This window comes from Elephantulus edwardii, unplaced genomic scaffold (genome assembly GCF_000299155.1).
Source record: "Elephantulus edwardii isolate Elephantulus edwardi_28Jun2011 unplaced genomic scaffold, EleEdw1.0 scaffold00013, whole genome shotgun sequence".
Lineage (NCBI taxonomy): Eukaryota > Metazoa > Chordata > Mammalia > Macroscelidea > Macroscelididae > Elephantulus > Elephantulus edwardii.
Genome location: NW_006399763.1, coordinates 2765508 through 2790691, shown reverse-complemented (window position 1 = coordinate 2790691; position 25184 = coordinate 2765508). Strand labels below are relative to the sequence as shown.

Sequence of the window (25184 nt, the reverse complement as noted above, 5' to 3'; positions counted from 1 at the left end):
CACCACGTCCTGATTAATTAAAATAAAACAAGCAACCTGAGCAATGTTCTGTTGTGATCCATAAGACTTCCACTGGCTAATTTTTTCAAGTAGATTGTCCTAATTTGGAAGTAATGCTGAAATCTGTCCACTGTGGATGACTGTTGGTATTTGAAATGTCAGTGACATATCTATTGCAGCAATTTGCAAACAACCATGGTACAATAAACTAACAGAGGGGTGGTAGTTTTGAACCTTCTTTATTGTTGTTGTTTGCCATACAGTTGGAAAGAACCCATAGCTGACCCTTCAGACAAATTTTCAGAGGCAATAAAATGAAGTTTAACTGAGGCTTAGTGGTAAGGAATTGTCTTCCCACCAGCTGCTCTGTGGGAGGAATATAGGCAGTCTCCTCCCTAGCAATTTAACTACCTCTGAAAATGTGCTGAAGGGTCAGCTCTGAGTTAATGCCATGTCAGTGGTACATAATAACAGCATCAATAATCTGTATTGGTGCTCCTTAGAGGCAAGGATGGTAAGTAAAACTTCATCTCATATGCTTTCACATGTTATCAGAATAGACCAGTCTTTGAAAAAAGACTTCATGCTTTGAAAAATCGTAGAGTATGGATCGACATAGTATGGATTGACATAGTCATTGCAACAATAGGCTTAAGCATAAGAGACTGTGAAGATGACACAGGATCAGACAAGTTTTCATTCTATTGTATATAAGATTGTTATGAGTAAGGGCTAACTTGTTACCATCTAACAGCAACGACATAACAAAGAGACCCCAAAACATGCTACTTTAAGAAGAAAATGAATTTGGTCTCCTTTCATATAAAAATCTAGGTAGGTGTTTCTTAGAGCTAGGGAGCTCTGGCAGCTTAGTAATAAGGAGTCGTGCTGCCAACCCTGAGTTACACAGTTCAAGTCCACCAGCTGCTCCACAGGAGAAAGTTGTGCAGTCTCTTTCCATGTAATTTGTTATTGTTAGGCATTGTTGAGTTAACTATAATTCATTGCAACTCTTTAAATGGCAGATCTGAATCCTGCCCTCCCCTGTGCCATCCTCATTCTCACTGCCATACTTGAGCCTAAGTCAGTCAACCTCTGAAAACCCACCGGTGGCTCAGCTATGAGTTGGTTCTGACTTGATGGCACATCACAACAACATTGTAGAGCTGAGCTGGTGGCTCAGCATTGTTGGGGAACCAGCCTCTGTCTGCCTTACTGCTCTGCTTTGCTTAGCATTATGCATGCATCTTATTTCTCAGTTGCATTTTCAGCTGCTATCATCACACTTATTCCAGCCAAAGGGATGAGAGGAAAAGGGAGAGAGGAGGATACATCTTTTCTCCTTGAGTACATCGAGCACATTTCTGCTCTTATCTAATATTTAGAATTTGACAACATGGCCAAACCCGATTGCAAGAGAACTCAGAAAATATAGTATTTAATTGGGCAGTTACATGCTCAGCTAAAAATATCTCTTCAGAAAGGAAGATAATTATTGGAAGACAGTCCAGCTCTATCTTGAACATTGGTATATTCTTGATTTCCCCCTCTTCTCTTTCTTGGGAAAAAGATAAAAATAACATTGTGACTGTTAATTTTCTTCCTAGTAAATTATTTTTTGTTACTGCAACAAAGAAAATGGTGGTGGTGGTGGTGTGTACTGTCAAGTTGGCTACGACTCATAACTGCTCTGTGAACAATGACTCTGAATCTTAACCTGTTCTGGGTTGACTTGACTGGCTCTGACACATCTCACCCTATTGCCACAGTCACTATGTCACTCCATCTCATCCAGGGCTTTCCTTTCTTGAGTGATGCGCTACATTTCTGAGCATGATGTCCTTCTCCAAGGCCCGGCACCTCCTGACAACATGCCCAAAGCATGTGAGATGAAGTTTCAAAAGCCTTTTCTCCCAGAAACGAACTGTTTTCACCCTCTCCAGGACAGACCTCTTGGTTCTCTTGGCAAAAAGAACAATAATCTTCTCCAGCACCACAATTGAAAGGCATCAATTCTTCTGACAAGGTTCATTGTCCACCTCTTAGACACATAGAAAAAAATTAAGAAGACTATGGTTTGGATCATGTATGTGTTAGTTTTAGACTGACATTGTTGGTCTTTAGCTCGCTGGAGAAGTCTTTGACAGCAGATTTTCCCAATGCAACATGTCTTTATATTTCTTTTGACTGCTAGTGCCATGGATGTTGATTATGAATCTAAACAAGATGAAATTGTTAACAATGTCAGTCTTTTCTCCATCTGTCATGTTGCTGCCTATTGGTGATGACATTTTTTGTTTTGCTGATGTTGAGATGCAATCCATAGAGAAAGCTTCAGTCTTTGATCTTCTGCAACAAGCACTTCAAGTCCTCCTCAGTTTATTTGGGTTTTTTTTTTAATTTTAAATTGTTTTTCATGAAAGTTTACAGAGACTTTGGATTTCCATTCATTCTGGTGAGCAAGGTGTGTCATCTGCATAACAAAGGTTTTTGATGAGTTTTCTTCCAATCCTGATGTCGCATTCTTCTTCATAAAGTCTAGCCTCTCGAATGATCTTTTCAGCATATAGATTGAAAAGGTTTGGAGAAAGGATACATCCCTGATATATGCGTTTCTTGATTTTGGACCATGCAGTGTTCCCTTGCTCTGTTCACACCATAGAACCTTGGTCTAGGTCTAGGTTTCATATTAGCATGATTAAATGTTGTAGGAGTCCCATTCTTCTCAACGTTAGCCACAATTTGTTGTGACCCATACAGTCAAGTGCTTTTGCATAGTTGATAAAACATAAATAGCCTTCTGGTACTCTCTTTTCAGCAAAGGTCTATTTGACATAAGCAATGATATTCCTAGTGCCATGGCCTCTTTTAAACCCAGTTTATGTTTCTGTCAATTCTTTGTTGATGTACTGCTCCAGTTCTTTTTGGATAATCTTCAGGAAGATTTTGCTTGCATGTGATATTAATGATATTGTTCAAGAATTTCCACATTTTGTTGGATCACCATTTTTTGGAATGGGAACAAACATGGTTCTCTTCCAGTCAACCCTTCATATCTCTTGGCACAATCTGGTGAGCATGTCCAGGGCTGCATCTGCTTGTTGAAATATGTTAATTGGTATTCCATCAATTCCTGGGGCCTTGCTTTTTTGCCAATTTCTTCAGAGCAGCTTGAATTTCTTCCTTTATTACTATTAGTTACAAAGGAAATTAATATCACCAACCTTGTTACCAAAGGAAGCACAGTATTCAGTAAAACAAGTGAAATATTCTGAAAGCATTTTGAGAAATCTTCATCTTAAAATTGTGCCAGATTTCTGCCTTTTTTGTTGTTTCTTAATCTGTTCATTGAACCTGCCCTTGATATTGAGTGGAATTATGAGTGGGAACCACCACCACCAATTTTTTTGTGATACAGATGAGGTTATTAAAAGGATCAAAATACTGTCTTAAGCAGATACCTGCTATGTCCCTATCCTCTGTGTTCAGCCCTCAAAAAATACTACATACCATGGGAGAGATGGAGATCATAATACTGAGTGAACTAACTCTGTCTCATAAGGACAAATATCGCGTAAGACTAATATTGTAAAAATAGAAGGATAATTAGTAAAACATGTATGGGAACCCAAAGGGGAAATGGATGGGAGCAGAGGTCTGAGGATGGGTAGGGACAAAAGCACAGGGTTTCACAGTTTGTGGGTTGAGGGAAGGGGTGAAGGAAATGGGAAGGATCTGGGTGAAAAGACAGGTAATCCTGGGCAGGGTCCAATGGTGATTAATTTTATAAGACATAAAACATGGGAATGATTGTATAAAATACAATACAATATGAATGAGGAATAATGTGAAACACTATGTATATGAACTTTGTAAGCAAACCAGTTTTAAAAAAAGATTATGGAAATAAGTTTCATGAGCAGAGCACCGACAGCACTATGGTAATACCTAAATGTATTGTTTTGGATAGATATTAAAGAGGCCTTAGAAATTCTTTGTGATTAGTTTCTCCACCTCAGTCTTGGTGCATGAGAAACTGAAATAGACCTGGTGTCAAAGAAAGACACCACCCTGGATTTGGAGAAGGATCTGGAAAATTCAGGTGACTTCTTTGATAGATTGGAGACAAAGCAGAGACTCTATAACACAGGTCCCAATAATAGTGTGTTGTAGAGTTTATGTCCCTTTGTCATAGGGACCTTTCCAAAGTACTGAAGAGCAATGGTGTCACTCTTGAGACTAAGGTGTGCCTGATACAAGCCACGGTCTTTGCAATCAATTGTAATGCTACAGAGAGTTGGACAATGACTGGGGAGACTAGAAGGAGAATGGATGCCTTTGAACTGTGGTGCTGGAGAAGAGTATTGAATGTACCGTGGACTGCTAAGAAGACAAACAGGTTCATCTTGGAGAGGGTTAAACCAGGCTGCTCTTTGGAAGCAAGGATTCTGAGGCTTCATCTGAAGCAACTTGATGGCACATAACAACAACAACAGATATTATGTCCTCCCATTAAACAATTATAAATAAATTTATTGTGCAAAATATTTTTGTGTTATTACTTTTATAAACAAGATCTTTAAAGAAATTGCTCAAATGTATACACTTAAAATGAGTAAAGAGTTTTAATGTGACCTTTAACAAACATATATAGAACTCTAAAATATCTTCACATAAGAGAGTCTAAAATTTCTTATATCCTGTTGTTTACAGCCTATGCAGTTCAGACATCCAAGGGTACCCCTGTAACTACTGCAGCAGAGGCGTATTCAAAAGCTTTGGCTGTTTGCCAAGGACCCCTGGACCACTATGACTTTCTGATCAAAGCTCATGAGCTAAAGGATGATGAACATCAAAGAAGAGTCATGCAGTGTTTGCATAAATTACACGAGGACCTTAAAGGATATAGTATAGAGGCACGAAGTCTCTTCTCAAAGGTAAGATTTGCATGGGGTTTTTAATTGTTAAGTAAAAATGTACTTGTTTTTATTTTAAACTTATTTATTTTTATTGTGATTTGGATGGCAGTTTACAAGAGCACACTCATTTCCCATTTAACATTTGTTAAACATTTTGTAACCTTAGTTGTAGTCCCCTTACTGTAACAGCACTCTTCTCACTTCCTACCTGATTTCCCCATTTCCATGTATCCTTCTTTTCTGTCCCTTCCTATCTTCCGAGTTTTATTTTGGGGTAATTACAGCCCTTTTGGTCTCTTAAGATTGATTATCCTGAGAAGGTGTGATCCTCATCATTGTTATTATTCATTTGGTAATAAACCTGTGTGTAGACCCTCAACAAAGTGCATGGTTGCAGTGACTGTAAAAATGCGCTGGAGCATATCAGAGATGGTAAGGATGGCTCAGGACAGGGCAAGGTTCAGATCTGTTGTTCTTAAGGTTGCTATGAGTTGTACTCAACTTGATGGCATCTAACAACAATCACATGTGTTGTTTGGCTGTAAGGAGTTCCTCAGGAATGGTGGGTCCAGTTCCAGATTTAAAAGTGTCTCAAGCACATAACCCCTGTGTTCCATCAGCCACTATGAGACCTGTAAATATGGTCTTTTATATGATTTTGAAGTTTGTTCTACATTTTTCTCCTGTTCTATTCAGGGTCTTATGTTGTCCTGAGCAGAGGCTTCAGTGGTGGTAGCTGGGTACCAACTGGTTCTTCTGGTCTCTGGGTATTAGAGGCTGTGGATTATGTGGTCCATTAGTCCTTTGGGCTGTTCCCTCAGGTCCTTGACTTTCTTCATTCTTCTTTCTTCTTGATGTGGGATGAGAAATGGTTGTATCTCAGATGGCTGCTCTCCAGTGTTTAAGACCCTAGTTGCTACTGTCTACAGTAAGAACATTGTCTTTGTGAACTGTGTTATGCCAATTGACCTGGATGTGTCCTGAGACCGTTTTTTTTTTAAATTTGTACTGATTTATTTACAAAGTTTGAATACATTGTTTTTCACAAGAGATACTTCCCATTTCCTTCACTTCCCCCCCCACATCAAATTGTGCAACCCCCACCCATCCTCACCCCTATGCTTCAACCCTCCTCCCTCCTTGGATCTTCATACTCATTACAATAACAACAGTTTGTTGTCTTTTTTAATTTTTATTTTTATTATTTTTTGTATGTGTACCATCAAATCAGATCTGATTGGTACAGAAGGAGGCATTTGGTGGATTTGAATCACGTACCTCTGGGATTGCAGTGCAACTTCTTGCCACTAGGCCACCAGAGCTCCCTTCATTCTACAATAATGGTTTTATACAGTATTTGTCCTTGTGGGACTGAGTTAGTTCACTTAGCGTAATGCTCTTCAGTTCCTCTCAAGTTAGGTAGTAATTTACAAAATGATTGCTCCTGCGTGTTGCGTAGTATTCCGTTGTATGAATGTACCAAAACTTCTCAATCCATTTGTTTGTGGTTGGACATCTGGGCTGTTTCCATGTTCTTGTGATGGTGAAAAATGCTGCTGTGAACATTGGTGTAAAAGTTTCTCTTTGAGCTACAGTTCTCATTTTCTTGGGGTAAATTCCAAGCAGTGGAATAGCTGGGTCATATGGAATTTCTATGTTCAGCTTTTTGAGGAAACACCAAACTGCTTTCCATAGTGGTTGTACCATTTTACAATCCCACCAACAATGTAACAGAATTCCCATCTCAGCACAGCCTCTCCAACATTTATTACTTGCTGTCCTGTTAAACTTTGCCACTGCTACTGGAATGAGGTGGTACCTCTTTGTGGTTTTGATTTGCATCTCTCTTATTGCCAGTGATTTGAAGCATTTCTTCATATGTCTGTTGGCCTTTTAAATATCTTCCTCTGTGAAAATTCTATGTCTTGCCATTTTGCAATTGTGATTTTAAGCCCCTTAGCAGCTTTGTGAATCGTTCTCTTAAGACATCAATTATGACCAGGAAGTTTGCATAACTTTGCTCCCTGTTTGTTCTAACACATACATGGATATATGTGGAAATACATTCTGTCTGAACTCTTTGCTGTTTGGTATAGTTGTATTTGCTTTCCCAACGTTTATGTGAAATAAAAAAAATTGAACCGTTAAAAGCATGTGATGGGTTAAATGCAGAAGGTACAATCACAAAATAGCTTGGAAATTTCCCACCAGTTTTAAAAATAAACTGTTGGATCTGTATTCCTGACCCCTTGCTATTTCACCTTTTCTTTCTCTTCAGTAATTCAAACCACTTTATAGTTGGACTTGAAAGTATGTTACTCAGTTTAAAATAATCTATGGAATTCAAAGCTTTCCTTCTTCCTTTTGCTGAAGTCTGGCCCAGGGATCCTCAGTGGGGAAGGGAGAGTGATTTGTTTTGCTTTTCCTTTCTGTGCTCACCTGGCTTCTCTAAGACTGGAGTGAGTGAGATGGATGGAGAATTAGAATGAAACAGCTCCTGGGTTCTTTTGTGTGCTAGGTGCTGACATGCTAGCTCTTTGTTGAGGGACATATTGTTTGATTCTTCAAGACTACCTGTGTGGACTTCCATACTGTACCATTCCCTGACTGACCTCTTGTGAAACAGCACTGCATATCACCACATTCTGCTTGGCCTGCCTTGCCATTGCACTTACCTTCCTTGAAAGAGGTCCTTTCAGGACAACTTAAATGGTGTCACTTTTTATAATATCCACTTAGATTGAAGGAAAGAGGACGTTTTCTTTCTTCAACTCCTACTGCGTGAGTTGCTTAGTCAACCTTCTGCCGTCAGACTTATATACAAACAAGAAATAGGTACCACTGTCTGTTGCATATACCTCATACTCCTTGGAATATAGGTCAGGTTCTTCCCTGGACAATTCTAAATCCTGTTCTGACAGATGTCTGGGGTTTGGGGATACCTATCTCATCTTCTTCTTAACCTGTTCTCTTTGCATGCTTTGCTTGGGAATATTGCACACTTGGCATGTGGCATATATGGGGAAATGCTACAATACCCCTTAACCCGCTAAAAGCTTGATTCCTCTAACCTGAGTCCTCTTTTCAGTGCCACTGAATTTTAGGCCTGTTTTTGCCTCTGTGTTTTTTTTCCCCCCTAAAAGTAATTCATGCATGAATGAGATTAGGGCTTCTTCACATCATGCAAAGAAACTTGTCTCCCAATGTCCTCAGTGTTGGGCTTTTGTGAAAATGCCGAGACATCAGGAAAATTCCTATTTCTTATTTTATTGCCAAAGACAGTATCATAAGTTGTATCATCATCAAAGTTTGATAAATATTAAGAGTTGGAATATGGGTTACCCTAAGAAACTAGTTTTCCTTTAATTGAGTGGCCACCGTCTCACATCCAAAATGGGCTTTTATTATAAAGCCTTTGGAATAAAGACACCATATATACATTCACTTACTCACTGCCTTGAGTCAGTTCTGACTTGTTCTTGACCTTCCATTGGATTTCTGAGGCTGTAAATATTTTTTTTAGTAATTAAAAAAATTCTTTAATTTGACTGAAGGTATACTTATTATACTTAATTATATGAGGTATACTTAATTATATTGGTTTTTCATACAGTCTTTCATGGACACATTATGACATTAACTACCATTGAGTGATGTGATTAATGAATTACATGTCTAATCAACCCCTTATGGGAAGAAACTGCCCATCTTTGTATGGTGGAGCTGGAAGTGGATTTGAAGTACCAGAGACTGAGCCTTCCGGTTAGCAGCACAACGTGCTGCATACTGCACCACCAGAGCTCCCTGTAACAAAGGTTAGTAGTGTTTTATTTAAAAACACAGATGAAAAGAATTTTACTTTTTTAAAAGCACTTGAAATTATACTTAAATATTTTCATTTTATTAAAAGAAAATGGCTCATTCTGTTAACATCTTTTGGCCACAAGGAATAGAGATGAATTTAGATAACGGTTAGAAATGAGGATTTAGAGTAAGACAGTATATGAAAATATCAAGAAGGGCCTATCATCCGTTGGCCAGCCAGACCTCCTGGAGCCTGAGTCTGCTTTCAGCCGCACTGTGGTTCTGAACACTTTGCTCACTTTGGTGGTAATAGGTGCCCGGTGATTCTCGCACAGCTATTATCTATTCATCTCTGTGTATCATGTCTATTTCCATTTGTGTTCTTTCTACTCCATCTACCAGTGTTTTAATTCTCCCCCCTTAACTGCAGTTTAAATTCCTGAGTGAGAGTCTAATAGGCCAGCCAATCCCTCCACTTGGTTCAGGCAGAGCTTTCACACCTGGTTTTTCACAGGCTGTTAGACAATTCTTATGAGTCAGACATATCCCTATCCTCTACACTCCAAAGCTGTTGCTTATAATTCTGACAGTTCTCCCATGGCACTCACTGCTGTTCTTCTGGCTTAGATAATACATTGCAATGGCCACCTGGAACTCACAGGTGATGCGTAAACTTTCAGTGTTTATGAGGGAAGTAATAGGTTACAATTCAGGTTTGGAAACACTCATGATAGATTTCTTCTGTTAGGACACATTCTTTACAGCTTTACTTATGGGCAAACCTCTCATTGACTCTCAACCTTATGTCCAAGCCTTTGTAACTCAGGCACATGTTACAAAGCTCTTTAACTCTGCTGATGCACCCCCTTCTCCCTGGTTCTTGATCTTTAGAACTTTTAGGGTTGCATCCCACCTATGCCTGAAAGCACTCCATCACTGCCAGTAAGTGTAGACCCAAAGTCTGGGTCCATGGATCAGGAGATATAACTCCCTCAGAAAATGTCCTAAGGTACCCATTCCTCCAGCAGGCACTCAGTGCTTGCTTCATGGGCCAGGAGCTGACAGCTGTTTCATAGCAGTCTGGTTTCTGCCACCTTTGTTGTTGCCAACATTGCTGCCATGTCATCTCATTTTGTATTATGCCGTGCCGTCTCACGGTTTTGCACTGATTCTCTTCTGAACCTTGCCCTAGCCTGCACCATCCTCACTACCTCTGTCAAGTTCAGGCCCACTGTGGCAGGCAGTCACTGTGTCACTCATCTCGTTGAGAGTCTTCCTCTCTTTTGCTGACCCTCTGCTGTTTTCAGTGTGATGTCTCTACGAGGACTGGTTCCTCCTGAAAACATGTCCAAAGTAAGTGAGACAAAGTTTCACCATTCTTGCCTCTAAGGAGCATGCTGGTTGCACTTCTTTCAAAATTTGTTTGTTCTTTTGGCAGTCCAGTCAGTCTTTGTCTCCAACACCACTAGTTCTTCCATTTTCCTTTTTCATTGTCCAATTTTCAGATGCATAGGAAGCAACTGAAACTACGTTAGCTTGAATCAGGCTCATCTTAATCTTAAATTGGAATCATTGCCCTCTAGCATTTTGGAGAGAGCTTTGACAGCATATTTCCCCAATACAATATGTCTTTTGAATTTCTAGATGGATACTACCATGAATGTTGATTATGGATCCAAGTAAAATTAAGTAGCTGACAACTTCAATTTTTTTTCTCCATCTATCCTGATGATGGTAGACCAGTGGTGAGAACTTTTGTTTTCTTGGGGCTACCCAGTGCTGCTACTATAGAAATAAGGTAAATTGATGGTTTTAAGAAGCATAAATTTCTTCTCTCGCAGATTAGGAGACTAGAAATTTGAATTCAGAGTATTGACAGTAGGAGAAGGCATTTGCTGTCTGTGGACTCTGGAGGAAGGTTCCTGTCTCTTTAAGCTTCAGTTCCTGGCCAGTATTCACATGGCTTTGCATTTCTTTTCCTATTCCTGCTTTTCTCATTTGCTTATTTAATCTCTTCTGTATTGCAAAAGAGATACACTCTACACTAATCTTGCCTAATTAACATTTCTAAATGAGATTATAACCACAATCATACAGGGTACAATTTAAAACACAAAATTTTGTGCGTACAGTTCAGTGTATAGCACTCACTAATGTTGTGTGCCTCAAGTCACTTGCGACTCCCCTATGTACAACAGCCTGAAACTCTGCTCTGTCCTGTGCCAATCGTACTGTCTCCGACACACCCGTCCCAGTCACTGAATCAATCCCCCTCATAGAGGGCCTTCCTCTCCTGTGCCGTCCTGCCACCCTCCCAAGTATGATGTCCCTCTCCAAGGACCTGTCCTTCCTTACAACATGTCCGAAGTATGTTAGACAAAGCCTCAAAATCCTTGCCTAAAAGGAGCCTCCTGGTTAAAGAAAAAAAATTTTTACTGTTAGTTTCTAGTGGTAGAAAAACTTATCTGTAGAGTTTTAAATTTTGGTCAATATGATTTATGGTTTTGTGGGTATTAAATTTTGCTTTTAGTGTTGATATTTAAATTTCATTATGGCAAGGTTTCTTTGTAAATCTTATTTAGTTCTTAAGGAACTTTCTATGTAAGTTTAAGCTATCCTGTTGTTGTTATGGTCTGTTGAGTCTCCTGTGACTCATAGTGACCCTATGTATATTGGCTCTGAACCCTGCCCTGTCCTGAGCCAGTCTCATCATCTCTGACAGACCTAATCCATTTCTCCAGTCACTGAGTCCATCCATCTCATCTTGGGTCTTCCTGTCCTATGTTGTCTCTCCACCCTTCCAATCATGATGTCCTCCTCCAAGGACTGGTCCCTCCTGGCCATGTGCCCAAAGTATATGAAATGGAGCTTCAAAATTCTTGTTTCCAGGGAACAGCCCAGTTGCACCCTCTTCAGGACAGATCTGTTTGTTCTCCAGGCAGTCCATGATCTGTTTAAGACTCTGCCAGCATGACAACTCAAAGGCATTAATTCTCCTTCTCTCATCCTTAATTATTGTCCAGCTATCCTAGCACAACAAAATATACCTTAATAAAAGTGCCAGATTTATTAATTAATGAAAAGAAAATGACAAAACATTAGGCTGCTAACATTTGCCTATGTAATAATATTTTCTCTCATAAGAAGGGTTATGAGCAGATGACCATACTATATGAGCAACAAACTATGAAGAATGAGCATTTATGAACAAACACTTTACTTTTGTTATCAAATAACACAACCAGGTTAATCTGACACATTTAATGTATGCATAATTGTTATTGTGCTGTGAGATAATTAGGCATAAATGGTAAGTATTTCATGTAAATCACTATAATTAGAATTATTTTTACACAGCCAAATCAAGCATTTCTAGAGTCAGGGAGGGGGAGAATGAAATAGAGTGTGGTGCTCCTTTGACAACCTCTGTTTCCATTAATCAGCCAGGGTGTCCAGGACTGCCAGTTTTTTATATCTTTGGAAGAGACATTGAAGGCCAAAAAACCTGGGGATTAGGAGGTCACAAAACAGTTTTCCTATTTCTCCTACTCCTCACTGAGTACTTTTCTAGTCTTTTTTGTGAGAAATTATTTTTTCCACCTTCCTCCGACATGCTACCTACCCCTACTCCCAAGACCAATGGATAGTTTGGTAGAAAAGAATGTCTCTGTCTTGAATCAGGTCTCAGTTCTGGCACTGGGAAGTTGTGAGCAGGATATTTGGAGTGTTCAGGCTCTGTACTTTTCTCTTAGGAGCTACAAAGGACCTCATTGCCTGTATTCCTTCGGTTGTTTATCTAGGACCCTTCAGAGGCCCCTAGGCAGTTTGCTGTTTTGTTTTCAGTTCTTTTCCTTGAGCTAGGGCTGTCACCATTTATTCTAGCCATTCCTCTTGGAACTGCTCACGTCTGAATCAACCCTAGGACACCCAGCAGCAACCAAAAAGTAGCTTGAGTGGAACGACTTGGACACAATTTCCTGATCACTACAACTTTATCCATGAGAAAATCTTAAATAACATTGAGTTCAAAGTGCACAGTGTAGCATGTTGCACTGCTAACCAAAGTGCTGCAAGGTTCGAATCCACTAGCTACTCTGCTGGAGAAAAAGGGATAGTTTTCTCCTACAAAATTTACAGCTTTGGAAACCCAGTGAAGATTATAAAAAAAAAAAAAAACTAGAACAGTACATCGACAGAGAACTACCAAAAATGCAAGCTGGATTAGGACAACCCATGGTACTAGGGCTCTCCTAGTCCAATGTCATTGCCAGTCATTGCCAATGTCAGATGTAACTTAGCTGAAGGCAGAGAGTACCAGAAGAGTGTCCGTTTGTGTTTATTGGCTATGTCAAGGCATTTAACTGTGTGGATCATAAAAATTGCGTCTAACCTTGAGAAAAATGGGAATCCCAAAACACTTTATTATGCTCAGACCAAACCTATACTTAGACCAGGAAGCAGTAATCTGAACAGAGCAAGGAAACAATGCATGATTTAAAATCAAGAAAGAAGTGCATCAGGGATGTGTCCTTTCTCTCTGCATTTTCAATCTATATGCCAAACAAATCACTCAGGAAGCTGGGCTTTATCAAGAAGACTGTTGCATCAGGATTGGAGGAAGACTCATCAACAACCTTCGTTATGTAGATGACACAATATTGCTCCCTGAAATTGAGGAGGACCTGAAGGGCCTGCTGCAGAAGGTCAAGGACTGTAGTCTTCAAAATGGATTTCATCTCAACATCAAGAAAACAGAGATTCTCATCACTGGGCCAGTTGGCTGCATCATGATAGATGGAGAAGAGATTGAGATTGTTAACAATTTTGTCTTGCTCAGATCCACAGTCAACACTCTTGACACCAGCTGTCAGGAAGGCAAAAGATCAATTGTTTTGGGAAATTCTGCTGTCAGGGACTTCTCCAGAGTGCTAAAGTTAGTCTGATACTGAGGTGTGCCTGATCCAGGACATGATCTCCTCAATTACTTGTTATGCATCAGGGAGCTGGACTATGACTAAGGATGACAGAAGAAGATTTGATACCTTTGAGTTGTATGCTGAAGCAGAGTATTGAACACACCATGGACTGCCAAAAGAACAAATAGGTCTGTCCAGAGAGGATGAAATCAGGTTGCTCCTTGGAGGCAAGGATTTTGAAGCTTCGACTCTCATACTTTGGGCACATGGCCAGGAGGGACCAGACCTTGGAGAAGGACATCATGCTTGGAGGGACAGCGCAGGAGAGGAAGATCCTGTATGAGATGGATTGATACAGTAACTGGGGCAATGGGGGTTGGCATGCCGGAATTAGTGAGACTGGCTCAGGACAGGGCAGGGTTCAGAGCTGTATATAGGGTTGCTATGGGTCACAGGCGACATGACGACACAAAACAAAAACAACAATAACAACAACTCAGTCTGGTAGAAGTTACAAAGACCAGAAGGGCTATGTTAAATAATTCACTGTACCAAAAATGTGGAATTTTAATCCATAGGGTTTTTACTGGCCGGTTTTTCAGAAATAGATTGCCAATTCTTTCTTCCTAGATACCTCTGGGTGGACTGGAACTTCCAGATTTTCTTTTAGCAACTGATAGTGTTAATTTGTTGCACCACCCAGAAACCCCCAAGGGTAACTTGTAGGAAATAATATTCTCTTTTAATAGTATTAAACTTTTAAAGAATTAGACGTTTTTCTTGACTGGTAAGCCATTTTGCATTATGAAGTTGATTTCTGGCTGTGTGAAAAGTTCTATTCCACGATAAGAGTACTAAAAACACACAAAAAAGATCAATTTCTACTATGCCATCCTTTTCCCATTGAAATGTAAGATAGCAGGACTTGCATTTCTGTTCAGGCCCCACTGCTGAGGCCATCACAGCTTGGAAGCAAGGCACATGTCCTTCATGGAAAGAGCGAGTACCACAGAGCTGCCTTCTGCTGCCTTTGTGCCGCTCAAGCATGTGAAGTTCTGTAGTATATCTTGAAGAAGTATGTCGGTACCTGGCCAGTGGGCTTGCCCCACAGTGGAACACACAAGAGCAGGGGTTAAAGAGGAGGGAGGACTTGTTCAAGAACTACCCTGTTTAGATTACTGCTTTATCTCTTATTAGTTTAATTTTTTTTGTTTTGTCCCTCTGGAATGTGGAATGCATATCTATTCTAAAAGAACATCAACATCTATCTCTTCAGAGCACACTTCCCAGTATGATTTTAGTTCTCCAAGTTATCTCTTTAGTATTGCTTGCTGTCTATTCCCTCCTCCTGGTCGTCTGCTACTGTTTTACCCTGACAATCATTATCTCTTTCTTAGTGATGTTCTTGTTTCTAGCTGCTCCCAGTTCAGTTCATCTCCGCTTTTGTTAAGAACGATATTTCTACCACATTTATCTGATCATTCCATTCTCCTTAAGGTTTCTTTGTGCTCCTAGGGTAAGAACAAACTTCTTTTTTTATTTTTCAACTCACATATTTTTTATTTTTTGTATGTACTGTCAAATCGGATCTGACTGGTACAGGAGGAGATTGCACCTCCTTCTCCAGCACAGCATCTGATGGATTGCAAACCGAGTACCTCTGAGATTGCAGTGCAGCTTCTTGCCACTAGGCCACCAGAGCTCCCTAAGAACAAAACTTTTCAAAGGTTCTTTAAGGTCCTTGCCAGCATCTTCCATCATTGTCCTCTGCTGGTAAATAAAAGCTTCAGCAATAAAGTGCTCCAGCCATAATGAGCTACATGCAGGTCCTTGGACATGACTGCTAGCCTCTGGGTCTTTTCTCCTCCAATCTTTTTTTTTTCTTTTTGGCCCTTCTCTCATTGTCCACCTCCTGACAATATGCTCAGCTCATAAATACTATATGGGTTTTTTCTGGGTCTGCAGAACCCCTAGCTTACCCCCTGCCAAAATCAGATGCTTAATGTTCAAGCCATGCTTGTTGCTTGAAAAAAACAAAACAAAACAAAACAACAACCCACAAACAAATACAAAATAAAACAAAAACCATATAAATACATAGTAAAGTCATTATTAAATCTTCACATAACAATTCTCTCCTGTCTCAAAAAGCAGTTCTTGGGATTGCTATGGACTTATTGAGGTATCTAGATGGGAAAATGTCTCTTTGTGTTTCTCAGTATTTCTTCTCATTCTCTCTTTACCATTAATTCTTAGCTAACTCAGCGGGTGTCTGGAAGGCCAGTTAAATTTCTTATTTTTAGAACTTCAAGAAGCTTTGATTAAGAGATACTTCCTAAAAAAAAAAAAAAGAGATACTTCCTACATCTTTCTTTCAGTGGATTCAAGATTGGTTTGCAAATGATACTTATGTCTTGGACATCCTTCTAAATTAGTGGTGAGTTAAGAAAGGCCAAAGAAGCCATACTTAGCTGCTCACCAAAGTGTCAAGAACTTGAATTTACCAAGCCATCCCTAGGAAGATGTGGAAGTCTGTTTCTGTGAAGATTACAGCCTTGAAAACCCTGTGGGACATTCAAATTTGCCTTACAGAGTCACTTAGAATCAAATCAATTTAATGGCAACAGGTTTTGGTTTTGGTTTAGGGGAGACGAGACTTAGCATATAGCTTCACCAGAGTTAGTCTGATATCCAAATGTCAGGAGTGAGTGCCATGGAGGGTTTGCTGGAGGAATTACTCCTGTGCTTCTGTCTTAGTGGCATACTTCTACCACCACCAGTTGCTGTTGAGTTGATACAGACTCAACAATTCCATAGTGTGTCAGTGTGGAAAGGTGCTTCGTAAGGCTTCTAGTGGCTGACTTTTCAGAAGCAGGTGGCCAGATCTTTCTTCTGAGTCACCTGTGAGTAGACTAAAATTTGCAGCCTTTCAGTTAGCAACTGAATGCATTAGCCATTGAACCCTTTACGGACTCCATGACACAGATGGACATTTATAAATGTTGGTTGCTGGGAGCTCTGGTGGCCTAGTGGCAAGAAGGTGCACGATTCAAATCCACCAGATTCTCTGCTGGAGAAGGAGGGGCAAACTCTTCTGGTGCCAGTCGGATCCAATTTGATGGTACACCAAATTAAAAATAAATAAAAATTTTAAAAAATGTTGGTTGCTTAGATACATGAGACATTAAAAAGTCATTTGTATCTTCAATTTCTATTATAACCAGAAACTGAACTACTTCTTAAGCTGGTTATTGTAGAGGTTTGAGCACCTCTGCTTGCTAGTTATTTAGATACTTAAATAGGCTTAATTATACGAGTGAACTGAAGAAATTAGTGTGCTTTAGGTTGTAGGAGGTTGTTCTGCAAATCAACGAAAGGTATTTAAAAGCAGATTTTCACTTAAAGAGAATTTATAGATGCTAACATATAGTTCAGGCTTTTAGTTTTTAAAGATCTTTGTAGAAACCTGCAGTGATGTACTTTTGTAAAAAAAAATTGTCTATGCGGAGAATGATATAATGCTAGTTTTAAAAAGGACATAATTAAACTTAGCATTCCAGCTGGAATCATTGTCCCTGATTCTATCATTTTGGGAGATAATAATGGAATAGTTTAGGGAGTGGGGAGAAACAAGGAAAGTAGTATTCCTGCATTTTAAACAAATGGAGAACAACACTTTCTATTTTAATAGCATCACCCCTATTATCTAATTGTGATAATGGGAATGATTCTGGGATAGCAGGTGGGTAATAATCCAGAAGACAGACAACATACTTTATCACTTTTAAGAAAATGACATTTGATCATTTTTTTAATGCTAGAATATTAATATCATAGGTAACAAAAGATAAAGCCAAAGTCATTGTATGAAAATATTTGGAATGCTGTACTTTTAGCTGATGTTGTTAGCTGCAGTCGAGCCTTGTACAACTTCTAGGGACCCAGTGAACAAAAGATCTGAATCCTGTCCTATCCTGTGTCACACTCTCCGACTCACTTGAGCCTATTGTTACAGTCACTATGTCAGTTCACCTGTTTGAAGTTATTCCTCTCTTTCACCATCCTTCCACCTTTCCAAGCATGATGTCTCTCTCCAAGGTTTAGCCTCTCTAACAATATGCCCAAAGAATGTGAGATAAAACTTTATCATCCTTATCTCCAAGGAGCACTCTGGCTGTACCTTTTCCAAGACACTATAGTCCGTGGGATATTCAGTACTTTTCCTTACCACAATTCAAAGATACCAATTCTACTTCTGTCATCCTTATTCATTGTCCAGCTCTCAGAAGCACAGAAGGTGATTGCAAAGACCATGGCTGGAATCAGGTGCACCTTAGTCATCAAACAAACACCATTGTTCCTCAGTAATTTGGAGAGGTTCCTGACTGCTGACTTTGCCGCTGTAATATGTCTCCTCATGTCCTGACTGCTGTTACCAAGTGCACTGATTGTGGATCCAAATAAAATGAGGTTGACAGATTCAATCTTTTCTCCATGTATTAAGATATTGCCTAAAAGGTTCAGTTTAGCTGATAAAATCTCAAGTAAGGGAATAATTTTGATCATGGTTTTGAAAAGTTGTGGAAATATTGTTTGAAATAAATTTATTCCCCACATAATCATGAAGTTTATGAGGAAATAGCAGGTTGCAGTTTAGGTTGAAAATACTCAGGATACAGTTTCCAGTCAGGACAGCTTCTTCGTAGATGTGCTTACAGGCAGGTCTCCCACTAACCTTAAACCTCTCAGGATCCTACCTGGAGTTTCTGGGCCAGTATAAAGCTCTGCTCATTTTAGTTCCCCAGCACCACAGCTCAAAGGCTTCAATTCTCCTTCTATCCTTCTTGGTCATTGTCCAACTCTCTGATGCATGACAAGTGATAGCAAAGCCTGTATCAGACTCACCTTAGTTTCCAGAGAGACACCATTACTCTTCAGTACTTTGGAGAGGTCCCCAACAGCAGACTTTCCCATCGCAATATGTCTTTTAATTTCCTGGCTACTGGTGCCAAGAGTGTTGACTGTGGAACCAAGCAAACTAAAGCTGAGAACAATCTCAATCTCTTCATCATCCATCCTGATGCTGCCAATTGGTCCGTTGGTGAGAATCTTTGTCATCTTGACATTGAGCCTGAATCCATATTGAAGGCTGCAGTTCTTGACTCTCTGCAGCAAGCATTTCATGTCCTCCTCAGCTTCAGCAAGCAGGGTTGTGTCATCTGCATAACGCAGATTTTTGATAGAAGGAGAATTGATGCCTTTGAGTTGTGGTGCTGGAGAATAGTATTGAGGGTACCATGGACTGCTAGGAAAACAAACAGATTCATCCTGGAAAGGGTTAAACTGGGTGGTTCCTTGGAGGCAAGGATTCTGAGGTTCCCTCTAACATGCTTTGGACATGTTGTAAGGAGGGATGGGTCCTTGGAGAGGGGCATCATGCTTGGTAGGGTGGAGGGACAGCACAGGCTGGGAAGACCCTCTATGAGATAGATTGATTCAGTGACGGGGGTAATGGGAATGGGTGTATTGGACATGGTGCAATTGGCACAGGACAGAGCAGTGTTTAGGGCTGTTGTACCTAGGGTCGCTATGAGTCTCAAACGACTTGACGGCACATAACAATGACAACAATAACAACAATTTTAGTTCTGTCAATGATGGAATTCTTAGTCTCTAACCCTCTGCCCTGTCAGTAAGCCTAGGTGAAGATCCTCAGCTCTGGTTCCATGAGACAGCAGTTCTGATTCAGCTCTATTTCATACCAGTGTCTGATTCTCCACTACCTCTGCTTTTCCTGCTGCTGGTGATCTGATCTGGGTTTCTGTGTGTTGTAAGACATTTTAATGCAGAGGAAGTCTGTTCTTGTTGTTTCTTTAATTTTGTTAATAGCAGAAATCCCTTAGAAAAGTTCTTGATATTATTGATATATGTTAGAAATTTTTAGATTTTGTTCAAAAGTAAAGTTAATACAATAATGTGTCACATTATTTTTCTCCAACTTCTTATTTTGAAAAAATATAATATGCTTAGGCTGACTGAAGATTTAACACTGTTGCCACATGCAAGATATTTGACACTGGACTTAATAATATTACCTATTTAATGAAGTTGTCGGGTTTATCAAGTACAAATGAAAATACAGGCTATCCAGTTAAATTTGAATTCAGATAAACAGTGAATATATTAATCATTTTTTAATTGGTTAAGCCATTTATATTTGTTTTTCAATGAATCACCTATGGGTGTTCATTGTATTTTTAATTGGGTTATTAATCTTTTTCTTATTGGTTTGTAAATACTCTGTTCATTAAGGAAATAAGCATTCATCTGTAATGAATATGGCAGAATTTTTAAAATTAATTTTAATGAAAATTTACAGAGACTTTGGATTTCCATTTATTTGTCTTTGCACTTTACTCCCTGCCCAGCCCACTCCCAGTACATTCTTCTCTGAAAAGTGAAAGTTTCCCCCATTGTTTTACAGTCCCTCCCCCCCCCCGCCCTGCCACTCCACTAATACTGTAGAATTTTTAAAGCTCATTATTTGCCTTTGTACAAAATTTTTTGCTAGTTGTTGTTTTGTTTGTGCCATCGAGTCACCTGTGAGCCATAGCAACCTTATGTACAGCAGCTCTGAAGCCTGCGCTGTCCTAAGTTTCACTAATTCCAACACACTAACCCTTTGCCCCAGTTACTGTACCAATCCATCTCATCCTGGGTCTTCCTCTCTTGGGCTGTCCCTCCACCCTTCTGAGCATGATGTCCTTCTCCAAGATCTGGTCCTTCCTGGCCACATGCCCAAAGTATGTGTGTGAGACAGAGCTTCAAAATCCTAACATTCAAGGAAAAGCTTGATTTCACCCTCTCCAAAACAGACCTATTTGTTTTCTTAGCAGTCCATGGTATGTTCAAGATTCTTTTCTAGCACCACAACTTGAGGTAGTTGATTCTTCTGTCATCCTTAGTCATTGTCCAACTCTCTGATGCATGGCAAGCAATTGTGAATACCATGGCTTAGATTAGCTGCACCTTAGTCTCCAGACTAAGCAAATCGTCGCTTTTCAGTACTCTGGAGAGGTCCCTGACAGCATATTTTCCCGATGCAATTTGTCTTTTGATTTTCTGACTGCTGGTGCTAAGAGTGTTGATTGTGGAGCCAAGCAAGTTGTAATTGTTAACAACTGCAGTCTCTTCTCTATCCATTATGGTGCTTTCAGTTGTCCCAATAGTGAAAATCTTTGTCCTCTTGATGTTGAGCTTCAGTCCAAATTGCAAACTACAGTCCTTGACCTTTTGCAGCAAGTGTTTCAGGTTCTCTTAATTTTTGACAAACAAGGTTGTGTCCTCTGTGTAATGTAGATTATTGATGAGTCTTCCTCTAATCCTGATGCTACATTTCTCCTCATAAAGCCCTGCTTCTCGAATGATCTGTTCTACATATAGATTGACAAGGTATGGAGATAGGATGCATCCCTAACACACTCCTTTCCTGATTTTGAACCATGAAGTGTTTGGCTGCTCTGTTTGGAGGACTGGTCCACGTATAGGTCTCACAGGAACACAATCAAGTGTTCTGGGATTCCCATTTTGTTAGCCACAATTTGTTGTGATCCACACACTTAAATGCCTTTGCATAGTCAATGAAACACAGACAGACATTTCTCTGGTACTCTTTGCTTTCTGCCAAGATACAGCTTACATTGGCAATAATGTCTCTAGTGCCACTACCTCTTCTAAACCCAGTGTTTCTGGTAATTCTTTGCCAACATACTATTCCAGTTGTTACTGGAAAATCTTCAGCAGGATTTTGCTAGTGTGTGTTATTAGTGATATTGTTCAATAACTTCCATGCTTTGTTGGGTCATCTATTTTTGTAATAAAAATATTTGGGTAAAGTAAATGTGTATCTCTTCTAGTTAGTTGGCTAGGTAGTTGTGTTTTTAGTATATTCATATTTTCCCTATAACTTTTGGGCTTATGTCTTGCTTGGAAATATTCAATTTGTTTCAATATAGTAAAAATAGATTTATAAGAAGATGCTGATGAAAAAGATGCCAGAAAGAAGAGAAATTTAGAAAATGTTGATGAAAAGGATTACAAGAGAAAGATAAATTTAATTTGAAAGGCCATGGAGGAGGAAGGCAGGAATGACATATCAAAATTGTTAGGAGATTGGATAAAAGTCACTTCTATCAAGTTGATTCTGATTGATAGGGTCACTATGAGCTGTAGTTGACTCAATGGCACACAAAAACAGTAACATGGTGATTATTGGAATACTGAGGCTGCAAATCATAACAGGGAAATACTGTCCATCTTTCTCTCTCAAAGCCACTAGTAGATTCTCAATGCTGGAACTTTCTATGGTATCGGCTTCTTATAATTAAGAAGGTTGCATAGGAATAAGAATGGTCTTCTGGGTGAGCTCTGGTGGCCTAGTGGCAAGAAGTTGCACTTCAATCCCAGAGATATGCGGTTCAAATCTACCAGATGCTCTGCTGAAGAAGGGACAATTTCTTCCTGTACCAGTCAGATCCGATTTGATGGTACACACATAAAAAAAAGTAATAAAAAATTTTTTTTAAAAAAGGTCTTCTGTTATAAGAGTAGGGAAGGTAGGAAGGATATAGACATGGGTGAGATTGCAGGTTCTTATAGGATATGAGGAGATTTCCTAATGCCATTTATTTTGTTACATTAACATGTTGTAATGTACAGAGTTGAAAAGAAACCATAGTTGACTCTTCAATGGATTTTCAGGTAAGCTGCACAGGAGGAGATTGTCTTTCTTTTAGAGTGACTGGTGGGTTTGAACAGTGTGCCTTTGAGTTGGCAGGACAACTCCTTACCACTAAGCTGAACAAGTAGGAAATATCATAATGTGCTAAAAATGATGTGTGAAGTGTAGTTCAATTTGAAGGGAGGTGAAAAAACTCCATAGTATTTTTGTAGTTTGGGAAAATAAACTGAGAAAACAGAATTGTTAAAAAAAATGAGTAATCTGGATTACTCTACAGGGTTATGAGACTTTCCCTCAGAATTCTTTAGCAGTCTGGGTGCATGTAAATGGAATGAAGATATCTTAATATGAGATTTTAAAAGTCATTCTTCATCATTTATATGTAGTATAGCTATATCATGATTGGAGAACAATGGTTCTAAGCAATTATTTATAGTTTGGTCTCATATAGTTTTTGTGGGTCTTTTTTTAAAGAAACAAAGTAGGTATAGATGCTATTCTTTTTTAGTCAATTTGTTATTTAGCTACAACATGACCTGAGGTGTTAGTTTCAATTCAGTGTTTGAAGGCGAACTCAGGGCAAAAATCTTGGGGAGTTCTCTATTCTTCACCTATCTAGTTGGTATTTTTTGCGAAGGAATTTGGGTTTCTTTTGTCTCCATTCTATCAGGATCTGTCTGTTGTGGCCATGATTAGAATGGTTGCTAATAGTAGTTGAGTCCCATCTAGTTCTGGTTTCAAGGTACATGAGGTCATAGTTTGTGTTCTTGAAAGTATTTTTAATTTATTGAGTATAAAATTCATACAGATGTAAAATAACTTGATATTAATTATTCCATTGTTCAGATCTTTAAGGGAGTGCATCCAAGAGTATGATGTTTCTTTTTTTCTTGTTCACAAGTTTGTGTGATAGTAAGTATCAATATATATATATATATATATATATATATGAAATTTGCAGTATTTCTACAGTGTGAGCAAATAGGTCTGAGATTAGACTTGCAGTAGTGGGCCACGCCTGGGAACTCCTCTATCCTGTGCCCTGTACCCAATAGATAAGGAAATAGAGGGTTAGAGAGTTGACCCACGGGCACACAGCTAGTAAATAAATAAACCGTTATCTTTGAATGACTTTCACTTACTTATAAAAACCCTCAAGAAATCAAAAAACCCACTCTCCAAGTTGTTGTTATATACTATTGAGTTGGAACTGACCCGTAGTTGACCCTCCAACAGGTTTTCAGAGGCAGTAAATATCACAGGAAGAGATTGCCCAGCCCATGGAGTAGCTGGTGGATTTGAACCACATTCCTTTGGATTGGCAGTACAGCTGTTTGCCACTAAGCCTCCAGAGCTCCCTGTGGCACATATTGTTGTTGTGTTAGGTACTGTTGAGGTGAATATGACTCATAGTGATCCTATAAACAGCCAGTATGAAACTTGCCTTGTCCTGAGCCATCTTCATCATCTCTGACACACTCAAGCTGATTGCTGAAGGCACTGTGCCAATCCCTGCAGATGGAGGTCTTCCTCTCCTTCACTGGCCCTCCATCTTTTCAAACATGATATGTCACTTTCTAAGGAATAGCCTTGCCTAGCTACATGTCCAAAGTATGAAAGATGAATCTTCACCATCTTTGCCTCCAAGGACCACTTTGGCTGCACTTTTTCCATGATACATCTGTGCCTTTGGCAGTCTATGACATAGTCAGTACTCTCTTTCACCAGCACTTCAAATGCATCAATTTTTCTTCAGCCATCCTTATTCACTGTTGAGCTCTCTGATGCATAGCAAGTGACTGAGAAAACAATGGCCTGCATTATATTAGTCTTCAGATTTACATCATTGCTCTTTAGCATTTTGGAGAGGTCCCTGACAACAGACTTGCCCAATATATTTTATCTCTTAATTTCTTAACTTCTGGTACCAAGGCTGTTGATTGTGGATACAAGCAAGATGAAATAATTGACAGCTTCAATTCTTTCTCCATCTATCATAATGTTTACTGTTGGTCCTATGGTGAGGACCTTTGTTGATGCTGAGACGTGATACATACCGAAGGAAGGCTGTAGTCCTTGTTCTTCTGCAGCAAGTGTTTCATATCTTCCTCAATTTCAGCAAGCAAAGTGTCATCTGCATAATGCAACTTGTTGATGAGTCTTATGTTGTTGTTCTTAAGTGTCATTGAGTAGTAGACCCTATGAACAAAAGACCTGATGAACACTTGTATAATTTTCATCATTTCTCCATGTTCATAGAGTTTCTGGAGGCAAACTACTTCAGAAATGGATGCCACTCCTGCTTCCAAGCTTGTTTTAATTGGGGAGCTCCACCAAACAGTATTCACCATGGCTAAGCATTATCACATTTGACACATCAGTGTCACAGTGTTTAGCATCATGGCAACTATGAGTTACCTCTGTAAAGCAAATGGACAGACCAGTGCTATACCACTTAGAAGACTGTTTGACCAAAAACAATTAAAACCAGGCCTGAGGGCCGCAGATTAAAATCACCCACCTTTGGCTTGGTAGCATAACTTTCTGTCCACTGAGCCAAAAGAGCTCTCTCTATGTTGTTGTTGTTGTTAAGTGCCGTTGAGTCATAGATGACTCATGGTGACTCTATGAATGAATGACCTGAACACTTGTATAACTTTTATGGTTTTTCCCATTCATAGAGTCTTATAGACTATCAAATATATATGAAAATGCACAATTAGCAGAAATATTGCGACTAAACTTCAGAGACACTGATCCCAACATAAGGAACTACCATCAGCTGATGTGTTTGAAATCACAGAA

The 25184-nt window shown here is 39.4% G+C and overlaps 1 protein-coding gene across 1 annotated transcript in view; it reads left to right on the top strand.

Moving 5' to 3' along the window:
* LACE1 (lactation elevated 1) overlaps positions 1-25184 on the top strand; it is a 390750-nt gene that overhangs the window by 44252 nt on the left and 321314 nt on the right. The window contains exon 2 of the mRNA XM_006881166.1: positions 4714-4937. Within this exon, the coding sequence (XP_006881228.1) occupies positions 4714-4937 (224 nt within the window). The remainder of the gene's footprint in view (positions 1-4713; positions 4938-25184) is intronic.